Source organism: Rhinopithecus bieti, unplaced genomic scaffold (assembly GCF_001698545.2).
Source record: "Rhinopithecus bieti isolate Rb0 unplaced genomic scaffold, ASM169854v2 scaffold_4129, whole genome shotgun sequence".
Classification (NCBI taxonomy): Eukaryota; Metazoa; Chordata; class Mammalia; order Primates; family Cercopithecidae; genus Rhinopithecus; species Rhinopithecus bieti.
In genome coordinates this window covers 449,369-462,394 of record NW_016804391.1, presented here as the reverse complement: position 1 = coordinate 462,394, position 13,026 = coordinate 449,369, and the positions used below count along the sequence as shown (strand labels likewise).

At 53.4% G+C, this 13,026-nt stretch overlaps 1 protein-coding gene and 1 long non-coding RNA gene across 5 annotated transcripts in view; one reads left to right on the top strand and one right to left on the bottom strand.

Moving 5' to 3' along the window:
- The window catches only part of LOC108526827 (uncharacterized), a 6,801-nt gene extending 2,473 nt beyond the window's left edge, over positions 1-4,328 (top strand). The window contains exons 2-4 of the long non-coding RNA XR_001884610.1: positions 130-203; positions 3,278-3,564; positions 3,671-4,328. This is a non-coding gene — a long non-coding RNA (uncharacterized LOC108526827). The remainder of the gene's footprint in view (positions 1-129; positions 204-3,277; positions 3,565-3,670) is intronic.
- The window catches only part of DCST1 (DC-STAMP domain containing 1), a 21,681-nt gene that overhangs the window by 2,241 nt on the left and 6,414 nt on the right, over positions 1-13,026 (bottom strand). For 2 of the 4 annotated variants that reach the window (XM_017867760.1, XM_017867762.1), the window contains 12 exons: positions 9,704-9,832; positions 8,934-9,073; positions 7,940-8,156; positions 7,696-7,839; positions 6,675-6,796; positions 6,023-6,180; positions 3,532-3,631; positions 3,304-3,399; positions 3,038-3,164; positions 2,197-2,313; positions 1,582-1,724; positions 1,299-1,412 (listed from right to left, as the gene is read on the bottom strand). In XM_017867760.1, the coding sequence (XP_017723249.1) occupies positions 1,299-1,412; positions 1,582-1,724; positions 2,197-2,313; positions 3,038-3,164; positions 3,304-3,399; positions 3,532-3,631; positions 6,023-6,180; positions 6,675-6,796; positions 7,696-7,839; positions 7,940-8,156; positions 8,934-9,073; positions 9,704-9,832 (1,607 nt within the window). Of the gene's footprint in view, positions 1-1,298; positions 1,413-1,581; positions 1,725-2,196; positions 2,314-3,037; positions 3,205-3,303; positions 3,400-3,531; positions 3,632-6,022; positions 6,181-6,674; positions 6,797-7,695; positions 7,840-7,939; positions 8,157-8,933; positions 9,074-9,703; positions 9,833-13,026 lie in introns of all 4 variants that reach the window. The other 2 variants (XR_001884609.1, XM_017867761.1) reach the window with 2 other exon arrangements.

Below are 13,026 nucleotides of genomic sequence, written 5' to 3'. Positions count from 1 at the left end.
AGATCCGGCCACTGCACTCCAGCCTGGGCAACAGAGCGAGACTCCGTCTCAAAAAAAAAGAAAACAAAACAAAACAAAAAATTCAATTATCATATAAGGCAGATAGTGTTATTATCATCTCTTTTTCAGGTGAGAAAACTGATGCTTGGAGATGTGATCACTGCCCAGGGTCACATATGGAACTTGCTGCGTGCCAGCACCATGTGAGTACAACTCATTTAATCCTTACAACAACCACATGGAGTAGTTAACCCCATTTTACGGAAGGCAAAAACAGGCACAGCAGTTAAGTCATGTGCTCAAGGTCACACCGGTGTCATAGTAATGAGGGAAGGAGCTGGGATTCACACTTAGGCCCTCTGGCACCGGAGTCCCACACCTGACCACCACTCTAGGCTGATCTCCAGTGAGCAGGCCTTAAGATCTCTCCAGTCTTGCCATTCTTCAGAGGGAGAAACTGAGGCTCAGTGAAGACCTTGGCCAAGGTGACACAACGTAATGAGGGAGTTTGGACTGGAGTCTGCTCCCTCAGATTCCATGTGCCTTACCATGTGCACCTGCCTGAGGCCTTCCTGACTCCCAGCCCACCTGTCTCCTCCCATCCCCTGAACTGCACTGAGCTGCTGGTCTGCAGCCCTCTGGTAGAACCTATGGTTTTGCCTTGGGCCTCCTGTTTCTGTGCAGCCTTCTTGCTTTTCTTTGAGCAGACTATTAAATCTCATTCTCCTTTTCTGCCTGCTTCCTAATGGTCCACTGAGTGTCTTAGGCTGGGCTGAATCCTGGGGTTGAGAAACGGGCACAGCCCTGACCTTAGGAGCTGGATGGTTGGGGCCCTCAGCATGTGTTGCATCAGATCTCACCAGGCTTGGCTGGGTGTGGTGGCTCACGCCTGTAATCCTAGCACTTTGGAAGGCTGAGGTGGGCAGATCACCTGAGGTCAGGAGTTTGAGACTAGCCTGGCCAACATGGTGAAACCCTGTCTCTACTAAAGATACAAAAAAATTAGCTGGGAGTGGTGGCGTGCGCCTGTAATCCTGGCTACTTTTGGAATGGGGGGCTGAGACAGGAGAATCGCTTGAACCCAGGAGGCAGAGGTTGCAGTGAGCCGAGATTGTGCCACTGCACTCCAGCCTGGGTGACACAGTGAGATTCCATCTCAAAAAATAAAAAGAACTCACGAGGCTGGAGTAGGCCTGCGACCATTGGTGGGTGCTGGGTAGACTGAAGGGAGCTGCCCCTTGCCCCACTATACTTAAACCCAGCCAGGAGCCGGCAGCAGCACTCACGCCTGGACTTACTGGAGCCTTCTGCTGTCGCGCCCGTCTCAGGATAGCGGCCCTCCTGAGTTTGGTGAAGGCTGCTCTCTTCCTCAGTAGGTCATTGTAGAGGAACAGGATCCGCTTCTTCTCTCGCTGGGGGCAGGGAGGGGGTCAATGATATTGACAGTGAGGAGGAAGGCATCCCCCAAAGATGGAGTTGGTAGGGAGCTGGGTGCAGCTGGGGAGGGGTGTGTGTGTGTGTGTGTGTGCGCGCGCGCGCATGCAGGTGTGTAGGGGTGGAGAGGTCTGGGGTGGGGCAAACCTTGGGGAAGTAGAAGGCAGCGATGACCCTCCGGAGTCGGTAGCCAAAAGCCTGTAACAGGCAGAGACACACTAACAGGCCAATTGGTAGTGCAGCTCTCCAGTAGGCCCTGGCATCCAGGCCCACAGGCTGGGGCAGGCAGGCTAGGGGAGGGGCAGACCAGGGGTCTGGTCAGGACCAGCCAAGGGGCAGGGCAGCCCTGGGTTGGACTTCCCATCCCAGTGGGAGGTGCAGGCGGGGCCTCTGATTCCCCTGGTCTCTTCCGGCCTGCCCCTCACTGCAGAACTGCCCTGTCAGTACTGTAGCCACTGGGCAAAATGTGGCACAGATCTTGCAAATCTCCATCTTGGCTGAACGTCCTGTTGGAGACTGCTGCTCTGGAGGGCTGGGGCCCTCTAGCCCCAAGACCCTGGCCTCCAGACTCCTCTGACCCAAGCTTGTCATGCTCCCCTTATTCAAGCCTACCCAGATGTGTTCCCTGCTCCGATTTCCCCAGCTCAAATGCTCCAACCCCCATCTCTCCACGCCCAGGCCCCCAACTCTTTACCTTGGTGTCTTTTGACCCTTGCCCCACCGCCCTCAATTCCTCTGATCCAAACTTTCAGCATCACTCACGCATGTTGTTTGATTCCATCACTGTCTCTGAGGAGGTGTTTAGGGCCCCAATGGTTTTTCGAAGAAGCCGGGCTAGCATGGAGTCTCCCCCGACCTTCACCTCCAGTTTATGACTGCCTGCAGCCAGGAAGGCGGGTAGGGAAGTCAGGGCAGGTGGGGAAATCAGGAATGTGTTAAGGAGGTGGGGCAGGATGTGGGGTAGATGTCGGGGAGGGGTCAAGACACAGAAATGCTTCTCAGCTGCCTGGGTCTTTCTGTCACTTCGATGAATCCTAACCCCTCCCTGCTCCCTGTTGTAAGTGTAAAGGGGTAAAGAGCCCCCCTCCTCTGCTGTAAGAGCTGTCAGGTTGCAGGGCTGATATATGACCTTGAGGAGGACAGGGAGGGGCTGAATCATAGAAAGGGGAAAAGAAGAGGCAGAAGGATGGCCGGCACCGTGGTGCACACCTGTAATCTCAGCACTTTGGGTGGCCAAGGCAGGTGGATCACTTGAGGTCAGGTCAGGAGTTCAAGACCAGCCTGGCCAACATGGTGAAACTCCATCTCTACTAAAAATAGAAAAATTAGCTGGCCGTGGTGGCTTATACCTGTTATCTCAGCTACTTAAGAGGCTGAGGCAGGAGAATTGCTTGAATCTGGGAGGTGGAGATTGCAGTGAGCTGAGATCGTGCCATTGCACTCCTCCAGCCTGAGTGACAGAGCGAGACTCTTTGTCTCAAAAAAAAAAGAGGCAGAAGGAGGAGGCACAGTTGGAAGAACTAGGGTGGGGTGCCTGTGCAGGCATTGGAGTTCTCCAGAGAGTGTCTCTTGGGCCTGGAATGTGTCTGGGGGATGGGCTCACTGCGGAAGGAGTACTGCAGGAAGGAGTGGTGGCGGATGGTGTCGAAGATGGAGTAGAGAGCCCAGTCCAAGCCGCATAGCACCACCAGCAGCAGCAGAATGGGCAGTGTCTCCAGGAGCTCCCTCACCTGGCCAAGGAGCAGGAGGAGCAGAGCTGGGCAGCGCCACCTGTCTGGGCACGGAGCACTCTCTGGTGCCTTTTACCCTCCACCCTCACCTTCAGGCCTGTCTTTGCACCCAGGAGCCCGCACCCCATGCTGTCCTCACCATGTTGCTCATTTCTGAGGCCTGGATGGTGGGCTTGCAGGGGAAGATGACGGTTTTCTCCTCAGCTTTGCGGAGTGGCAGCAGAGTCCGTTTGCCCTGGAAAACAAATATCCACACAGTTAGGAAGCCCAAGGGCCCTCTGCCCTTTCCCCTCTGCCTTCCTGGAACATGAACCCACACAGGGCACATAGCAGCAAGGCTTCCCTGGGCAGTGCCACACCCACTCACCAGCTTCTTCCTGCGGTCATCGATCTGGCAGAAGTAGGTGCTGATGTAGATGTTGTCAAAGCGAATGTCATGGTTATAGCTGTCCATGTAGGAGAAAGACCTGTGGGTGGATGGGCGGGGATGTCTCTGTCTCCTCCAGGTTCTCCTCATCCATCCCCAAACATGAGCTTCCTTGAGGCACAGTCTTTCAACCAACCAGCCAGCATTCATTGAGCACCATCTATGTCCTAGGCCCTGCTAGGCGATGGTGATAATAAGGAGAAGACTCTGTCCCTGCCTTCCAGTTGTGTAGAGGAAGATATCCCCCTACACGATGGGTGAGATATAGCAGAAGTGAGTAGAGGATGAGGTGGGGGCTTAGAGGAGGGCATGGCCAGCCTGTCTGGGAGGGAGTTGCATGTGTGTGTCTGAGATAGGGACAGGCATGCATCTTGCAGGATGAATATCGAGCAGAGTCACAGAGACAGGAAACTCCTGGAGGTTTCAGGAATCACCTAATCCACTGTGACTCACAAGTTCTTGCCTCTTGGCTTTGCCTGCAGCATATCTCCTGGAGGTGTGCTGGGGCAAAACTCATCCCAAACCACCATCTCTATCCTCCCCAATACACCCTGGCCCTCCCTGCCTACCCTTGAGCATGGTGCATGTGTGCATGGGTGCATGCCTGCATATATAGCTATCTCCCACGTATTTCCCAAAGCCCCACATAATGCTTCAGTTTGCTAAGGAAAAAATGTTAATTATTGCAAATGTGTTTAAAACTGTAAAAGTACATTAAATATACTCTGTAAAGCGTGCAAAATTAATTTCAATCCTGTTGCTTCTGGGGCCCTGTAAAAATCCACATCGTTGCCTTTTAAACTACTGTTAAGTGCAAAGACATACTGTGAGCGCCCTCTTGTGGAGAGGCTCACAGAGGCGGTGCCTGGGCTTCCTGAGCCAGGGCCTGCTCTCCCGCCAGCTGTCCTTTCAGTGCATGACCTCACCCAGCTTGAAAGCCTGGAAGTACCTTTTGACTCTGTGCATCCTTCCTTCCCTCCACAAGCTGGCTCTGAGCCTTGCTGCACCTTTCCCCTTCCCCCTCCACCTCAAGCCATCTTCCTGCCATGCTTTACCCTGGCCAGGCTCCCTAACCTCTGACCCAGCCTGGCCTCCCTGCCTCCAGACTTCCTGAGGCCATCTTGCCATCACTGCCAGTTCCAGGTCTTCCTGCAGGGCTTTCCAGACTGTTCTGGTCATGCCCACTTCAGTCCTCCAGGCCAGCCTCTGCCCTCTGCACCCCACGGATACCAGAAGCCTTACCCAAGGGACACCCTTCTTTCCTTGACCATCGCTCCCCATCTGCAGCCATTTGGAGCCCAGTTATGGCCCTTCTAGGGGCACCTTCTCAGCTCCCACACACATCCCAAAAGCCAATCCATAGAATGGCCCTTGAACCATCTCTGTCTTGTGGGTATCTCATCATCCCAACTAGACCATTAGCTTTTTTTTTTTTTTTTTTTTTTTTTTGATACAAGCTGTCACTCTGACACCAGGCTGGAATGCAGAATGGAGTGGCACAGTCACAGCTCACTGCGGCCTCGACCTCCCAGTGATTCTCCTGCCTCAGCCTCCCAAGTAGCTGGGACTACAGGCATGTGCCCCATACCCAGTTAATTTTGTTCATTTTTTATAGAGACGAGGTCTCACTGTGTTACTCAGGCTGGTCTCAAACACCTCAACTCAAGCCATCCTCCCACCTCGGCCTCCCTAAATGTTGGGATTACAGGAGTGAGCCATCATGTCCGGTGACCATGAGCTTATTGAGGGCAGGAATAGAGCTCCTTCATCTTTGTCTTCCCACAGGGCCCTAGATACACACATAGCCACTCACTTGCAGTTACTCTAGGCCCCCCACACATGGGCAGACAGAGCAACAGTCCTGTGGTAGCCCTCACCTAAGCCCTGCCCATCTCAGGTGTTTAGGAGTGGAGATGGGAAATAGAAGGTCCAGAGACCAGCAGGGGAGCTAGAGCAGAGCAAGGCCCCGGGGCAGTCCGGCTGGTCACTGGGCTGGGTGGGGTTGAGGACTTTCTTCTAAATGGAGGGAAAGTCGCTGCCAACGCAGCAGGCAGGAGAAAATGAACGCAAAATGGAAAGATAAAAATGGCACAAAGTCAGAGCCAAGGGGAATATGAAGGGCAAGAAAAAATCAAAAGTCAAAGCTAAATGTAAAAAAAAAAAAAATCAGTATTGGGATAAAGGCTGGAAGGAGGTGGATGAATGAAGGCGGTTGGCCTTTTAAGGCAGTGGGAACATGGGTAATGTTCTTCTGACAAAATGTCCACATTTCCTTTAACTCTGTGTAAACGAACTTAATAAAAACAAAGGTAAATAATACTCAGATTCAGAGGTGGGAATAGGCACTAGGGTTCCATCCTTACAGCCTGCCTTAGGGCAGGGCTCTAGTCCTGGGCAGAGGAGGGCTGCTGTGGTGGGGACCATGGCTTACGTGTGCAGGACCAGCAGGAAAGTGCAGGAGAGCAGCACGTGCAGCAGCCCCAGGGCCCACTCCAGCCGGGCCTCTTGGCGGTGCATGTAGTCCCGCACCTCAGTGCTCACTCGCTCCCAGCTCGCGTTGAGTCCCAGCACCCCAGCCTGCTTCTGTTCCTGGTGGAGGGCACATGAGCAAACTCAGCCTGTGGCCGCCTCGCCGGACCCAGGTCCCACCTCTTCATGACATCTGTCCCCCAGTACCCCACTTGTGTCCCCGGGACCCTTCCAAGACCTCCAGGAGTTGTCACTTCCTTCTGCTCACTACCCTCCTGGACACAGTCTTGCTCCCCTGCACCTACATCAGCTGACATCATCTCGTATCTGGCTGATAGCTCCCGCCCCAGGCCAAGTGTGTACAAACCACAGGTTTGGCACTGTCCCTTCCTCACCACCTTTCCCCTCCCCTGCCCATCTTAGGTGTTCGGGGGTGGAGATGAGAAACAGAGGGCCTCCTCAACACCAGCGACATTCCCCTCCTTGTCCCCCTTCCTCACCCCTGGTCACCTCTTTCCTGTGCTCTCTCACTTGTCCTTTCTCTAGCCCTATTCCCTAATGCCCTCCTCCCACTCCCTATCTACCCCCCACCAACCCTCGCCCTTGCCTTCTACCTTGAAGTCAATATTGGCTGAAAATTCCTCATCCAGGCCGCGAATAGACTGGTTGAGGGTGTCGTAGGTCTGCCCAAAGTTGCCTTCCACTGGGATGCGATTGCGGCACCAAACCTCCATCACTGGTGGACAGTGGGCGGGGTCAGGGGCCTCCCTGGGCCTGTCCTCCAGGTGCAGGCCTGGTCTGCCTGTCCTTCTGTGGTCCTCCTCATCCTACTTTTTTGTCTCTCTGCCCATGGCTTGCTACCATACCAACACCGAGTCTTCCCCTCTCTGCTCTCTTTGGATCCTGCCTTCCAGGAACCAGGCCTGAGTTCCCCCATTTTTTTGTCAACCTATCCTCAACCATAACAAACATCAGTAAGGAGAGCCAGCATTTACAGAGCAGCTCCTCTGTGTGCCAGCTCTGCCACCGCCTTCACATATGTTAGCCCCGTAAATCCTCAAAAGCCCTTAATGTGGCTGGGTGCGATAGCTCACACCTGTAATCCCAGCACTTTGGGAGGCTGAGGTGGGTGGATCACCTGAGGTTAGCAGTTCAAGACCAGCTTGGTCAACATGGTGAAACCCCATCTCTACTAAACATACAAAAATTAGCTGGGCGTGGTTGCGGCCACCTGTAATCCCAGCTACTTGGGAGGCTGAGGCAGGAGAATCGCTTGAACCTGGGAGGCAGAAGTTGCAGTGAGCTGAGATTGTGCCACTGCACTCCAGTCTGGGTGACAAGAGTGAAACACCCCATCTCACCAAAAAAAAAAAAAAAAAAAAAAAGCCCTTGATGCAAGAACTACTGTTATTCTGCCCATGCCCATCTTTCAGATGAAGAGCCACAGCTCACAGCTTTGCTGTAACTCACCCTGGGTCACAGAGCTATTCAGCAGATGGACTGGGCTCTGAGGATGCTGTGGCCTCAGGGCAAAACCCTCCTCATCTGTTGCTTTCCTGCTTGTCACCTACCATGGGTCCCAAGGACTCAGCTCCCTACCCCTGATGCTCCCCACCCCTTTGCAACTGTGCAGACCCTTGGCAATGCCACAGAAGAACTCGAACTTCATAGGCAGGCAGAGCAGGTGGGTGAGGAGTGGGACCCAGATGTGCTTCATGCACTGTTCATGCTTGTGGTCAAACCAACGACGGCAGCTGAGTATGGCCTGGTTTACCACATCTGTAGGAAGGAGCAGGGGTGTCTGAGGTCCCCACATCTTGATCCACAACGCTGGCCCCGCATCCCACCCCACCCTCCACTCCCCAGGGATACCCCTCACAGGAGCAACGCAGCTTGGTCTTCAGCTCATACATCTTCTGTGTTGACAGGTGGAGGCTGGAGGCTGGGGCTTGGTGGGCCTCCCTGCCCTGGGCTGTCTCCCCTGAGTCCACGGCATCCTCAGGTGTGTAGCCTGTCTCGCTATTCACCTGGGCATCCAGGTCCTCAAAGGTGGTGGAGATGTTCCGAGTCTCTGCTCTCAGCAATTCTTTGCTGCTCTGGGATTGGAGATGGAGGGAGGAAAGGGCGAGGGCTGAGGCTTTAGAGCTTCTGCTGCCTGAGGGCCTGTCCTCCCCCAGTAGCCGAGCTTTGGGCTCTCACCCCAGGCTGGCAGGGAGCCTAGGCCCTGAAACACAGCCTCTCACCTCAAATTCCCAGCTGTCCATTACCCTTGGGAACCCCCTCCTCTCCACAGCTGTCTTGTCTGATCCCACATGTCCTGGCTCTGCGTACCGCCGGGACTCTCAGCTCTTCTTCGGTCCTCCCATCCCAGACCCTTCCTGGTCAGTGGTTCCCCAGGTCCTTAGACCTTACCCTTCACCACTAATCTCTGAGATCATTATGCCGTCTGAAGGCCCCGACTTCCAAACCCCTCAGCCCCCATCTCCCCAACTCTCCAGCTCTCCAATTCTCTCAAACCCCAGTCTCCAGCCCTCCAATACCCAACTCTTGAATCCTCTTGTCTTCAAAACTTCTCAGCTACTCAAAGCCAAGGCCCTCAAATTTCCTAGATATTCTAGTTCAGCTGTCCAGAGTACTGACCACTCAGATATTGGGAAATGTGTATAGAGCATGTCCCAATGGCTCAGGGGCTCTCCTGGCATTTAATGTCCCAGGACCAGGGCATATTCTGCAATGTTTGGGAATAGTTCTGCAAAAAATGCCAGTAGTATCCCCATTGGAGAACTGTAAATCCAGGGTGACAACTCCCAGCTCAAGTAAACTTGGCTCCAGGGAGAGGGACCCCCCAGGCCCTGCCTGTGCAGATTCCTGACCAGCAGGTGCTTGAACACGGCCCGTAAGGGGGCTGTGGAGATGCGCCAAGCTGCACGGGTGTTGTTGATCTGCAGCTCCACGGTGCAGCCCAGCGATGCGATCACGTCGTTGAGATTGTGCCGCAGATTGGCCACTGGCCCTGGAGAAAGAGGCCCTGGTGGGTCACCTCCCTGTGTAACCAGCACTTTCTCAAACCCGCTCAGCTCCCCTCTGCACATGGTGCCCATCTCCTAGAACTATACAGTGGTGGGGCCGAGAAGCCTATGAAAGGTCATCTAGTTCAACTCTTGATTTTTTTCACCTTTTTTTCTTTTTTTTTTTTTGAGACGGAGTCTCCCTCTGTCACCCAGGCTGGAGTGCAATGGTGTGATCTCAGCTCACTGCAGGCTCCGCCTCCCAGATTCAAGCGATTCTCTTGTCTCAGCCTCCTGAATAGCTGGGATTATAGGTGTGCACCACACACCTGGCGAATTTTTGCATTTTTAGTAGATATGGGGTTTCACCATGGCTGGTCTTGAACTCCTGACCTCAGGAGATCCACCCACCTCAGCCTCCCAAAGTGCTGGGATTACGGGCATGAACCACTGTGCCTGGCCAATTTTTTCACTCTTATAAACTGAGGAGGCCCAGATATGGGGAGGAGCTCCCTCAGGGACACAGCAAATTAGAGCAGCTGGGATGACACCCTTGCCTTTTCTCCTTCACCCAGCCTGGCTCCCATTGGATGGCCCACCCAGGGTCACTAACTCACTGGCCCCCACATACTCACCCACGTAGATGGCAGCCAAGGCGTATCCCAGGACAAAGAGCCTGCCTTCCTTGCCCAGCATCTTGGGTACTAGCAGGAGGCTAGCACAGCGGATGTGAGGGGAGGTCCCCCAGCCCATGGCTCCCAAACCTGTCAGGAGAGCCCAAGAGGTGGTGAGGCAAAGTGAGGAAGCTGCCTCCCTTCCTCATGTTTACCAGAACACCCACCTGCAACACCCCATTCTGGAACCACCACCATCCTGCCCTTATCCCCATTTACACAGACTCTGATAGACCTGCTAGGCCACTCATTCATTCATTCAGCAGCCACTCACAGAGTTCAGCTATGTGCCAGTCTCTGAAAAGGCATAGAGGGATGGCTAGAACGTAAAAAGCCACAAATGATTGACTTGTGTGTGTTTGTGTTAGGGAAAGGAGTCAAGGTTTTCTGGGCTACAGTCACACTGACCCTAGGTGCTGAGGGAGCAGAGAGAGCAAGAGAAAAACTCTGGAAACGCACTTATGCTCAGAGTGGTCAGAAGAGAGATCAGAGCCCACCTCAGTACTCCCGGTGCTCAGATACCTACAGCACTCGCAGTCCCTGCCTCTAATTTTAGCCCTTAGTCATGTACTGCCTGGTATGTTTTAGCAGTTTCACATGTGTCTCCCTGTGGTCTCTGCAAGGAGACAGTGAACTTCTGGAAGCTCATAATCCAGAGAAAGAGACAGATGAGTAAATAAATGACTACAACACGATGTGCTAAGTGCACAAGGGAGGTGCTTATAGAGCGCTGTGGGAGCCAAGGAGGGAGTAGGTGTTTCTGCAGGGAGGGGTGGGGCCGAGAAGGCTGGACAAAGAGAGAATGTGTCAGCTGGGCCTGGAAGGTGAGTAAGTGTTGTTAGGAGGTGCAGATGGCATTCCAGGCCAAAGGAGCATTATAAGCTGGTCAGGGGAGCTAGAAGATTCCTGTGTTGATGGAGTGTTCACCCAATGACTGCCAAAGCAAATCCCAAATCCTTACACTTCCTCCATCTCCACTGTCCTGGTAGAGTCCCCATCATCTCTTACTGGGACTATAACCTAATGAATCTCCCTATGTCCTCTCTTGCTACCTTACACTTCAGTTTTTATAAGGCAGCCAGAGTGATCTTGCAAAAGCATAAATCAGGTCATGTCCCTTCCCTGCTTCAAACCATTCAGTGGCTTTCTACCACATTTGGTGTAAAATCTAAACTCCCTAACATGGTCTACCTAGCTTGTGATGTGGCTCCTGCCTGCTTCCTGATCTCATGCTATGCAGCCCTTCGCCTGCCCACACAGACCTCGTTGCTGCTCCTTGGACAAGCCAAGCTCATTCCTCATCTCTGATCTTTGCCCTAGCTGTTCCCCCTGTCAGAAGCACTCTTCTCCCTGTTCTTCACGTGGCTGGCTCCACCTAGACATACAGGTTTGTGGCAAACCCTGTCGGGTGCCACCCCACAGTTTTTTTCTGCCTTCTTCCTTGCTAACACAACTTGGGTTTTTTGCAAGGGCAATAGCCTGGCCCTGCCCCAGCCCCTGAGGGATAAATCTGGATCTGTCCAAACCAATCATGGTAGAACAGGACATTGAAAGGGACTAGTTCTGTGGTCTTGGCCTTCTGGCCAAAGACTTGAGCTGAGGCCAATAGTTGACAAATAGTTGCCTTACGTTCTAATGAGAGCCCCATGGAGCTACGGGTGTCTTCTTTGAGCTCACCAAAAGAGCAAAACTTGATGTTTACTCCTCTATCCCACCCTGTCTATATAAAAAGACCAGCAATATGGACCAGGCATGGTGGCTCACACCTATAATCCCAGCACTTTGGGAGGCTAAGGCAGGTGGATCACTTGAGGTCAGGAGTTCAAGACCAGCCTGGCCAACATGGCTCTCTCAACTAAAAATACAAAATTTAGCCATGCATGGTGGCAGGCGCCTGTAGTCCCAGCTACTCAGGAAGTTGAGGCAGGAGAATCACTTGAACCTGGGAGGCGGAGGTTGCAGTGAGCCGAGATCATGCCACTGCACTCTAGCCTGGGAGATAGAGCGAGACTCTGTCTTGGAAAAAAAAAAAAAAAAATGACTGGCAATGTGGATTTCCTGGAAGGAGAGAAAAGTGGCTGGAATGGGCAGGCAGAGAGGGAGAGTCTGTGGAGAGGATGGGTGTCACATGTCAAGTGAGAGACTCCAGGAGTCCAACAGGCTTCAGGGACTGGTGATGCAGGAAGGGGAACCTGCCTGGTCTCTGTAGACTGGACTCCTGCTGAGTGCAGAGCCTCATGAGACCACTCCAGGGCTGCCTCATGAGACCACTCCAGGGCTGCCACCAGAACACAGAGTGGAGGGAGAGCTCCTGGGAGAGCTCAGCCTCTGCAATGCCTCTGTAGACCTCCCCTGGACGATGGGGGCATACAAGCATGGAGACTGGTATCTGCTTCTCATCAGGGCAGGAGAGAGGCAGCCATAAGGTGCCCTGCTTTTGACGGGGCATGGTGGCTCATGCCTGTAATCCCAGCTCTTAGGGAGGCAGAGGTGGGAGGATAGCTTGAGCCCATGGGTTTGAGACCTGCCTGGGCAATATAGCGAGACCCCATTCTCCACAAAAAGGAAGGTGCCCTGCTTTCTCTGCCTGGCAGGGCACGGACATGTGCACTTCCAGTCTGCTGGAGGGAGGGATCCAAAAAGCAAGAGGCTGTGGGTGGCCCCTGAAGGGGGGCTTCACTCGAGGTCAGCTAAAAGAACTGCCCTCTGCAGGAAACTGGGCACTGCTGAGGTCCACACACAGCCTCCAAGGAGATGATAATCAGGCCCACTGGGACAGCCAGGGTGTGAGTGCCTGCTACACACAGGCATCCACAGTGGAATTATAACAGCATTGGTGACTTACGACTTTTGTCCCTTTTCCTCTAATTCTTCTAATCTCCCTTCTGGCATCAGAAGAACCAGAAAGGGAAGGAAGTAGAGGAAAAAAAGGAAAGAGCAGGCCACACCCCTTCTCCATTGCAGGACCCCATGCCAGGGAGCAGGCCTGAGTTGGAGGCCTAAGGGATGGGGAGGGCAAGATAAGGAGGGAAGATGCTTGAGAATGGATGAGGTTAAAAGTTTGATGTAGAATGGACTGGACCTCTTTATTCCCTAAAAATAAGTCTTAATTGTTGAAGTAGGACTAGATCTTCTAAAGAAATGTAACTAGAGGCCGGGCACGTGGGCTCAAGCCTGTAATCCCAGCACTTTGGGAGGCCGAGACGGGTGGATCACGAGGTCAGGAGATCGAAACCATCCTGGCTAACACGGTGAAACCCCGTCTCTACTAAAAAATACAAAAA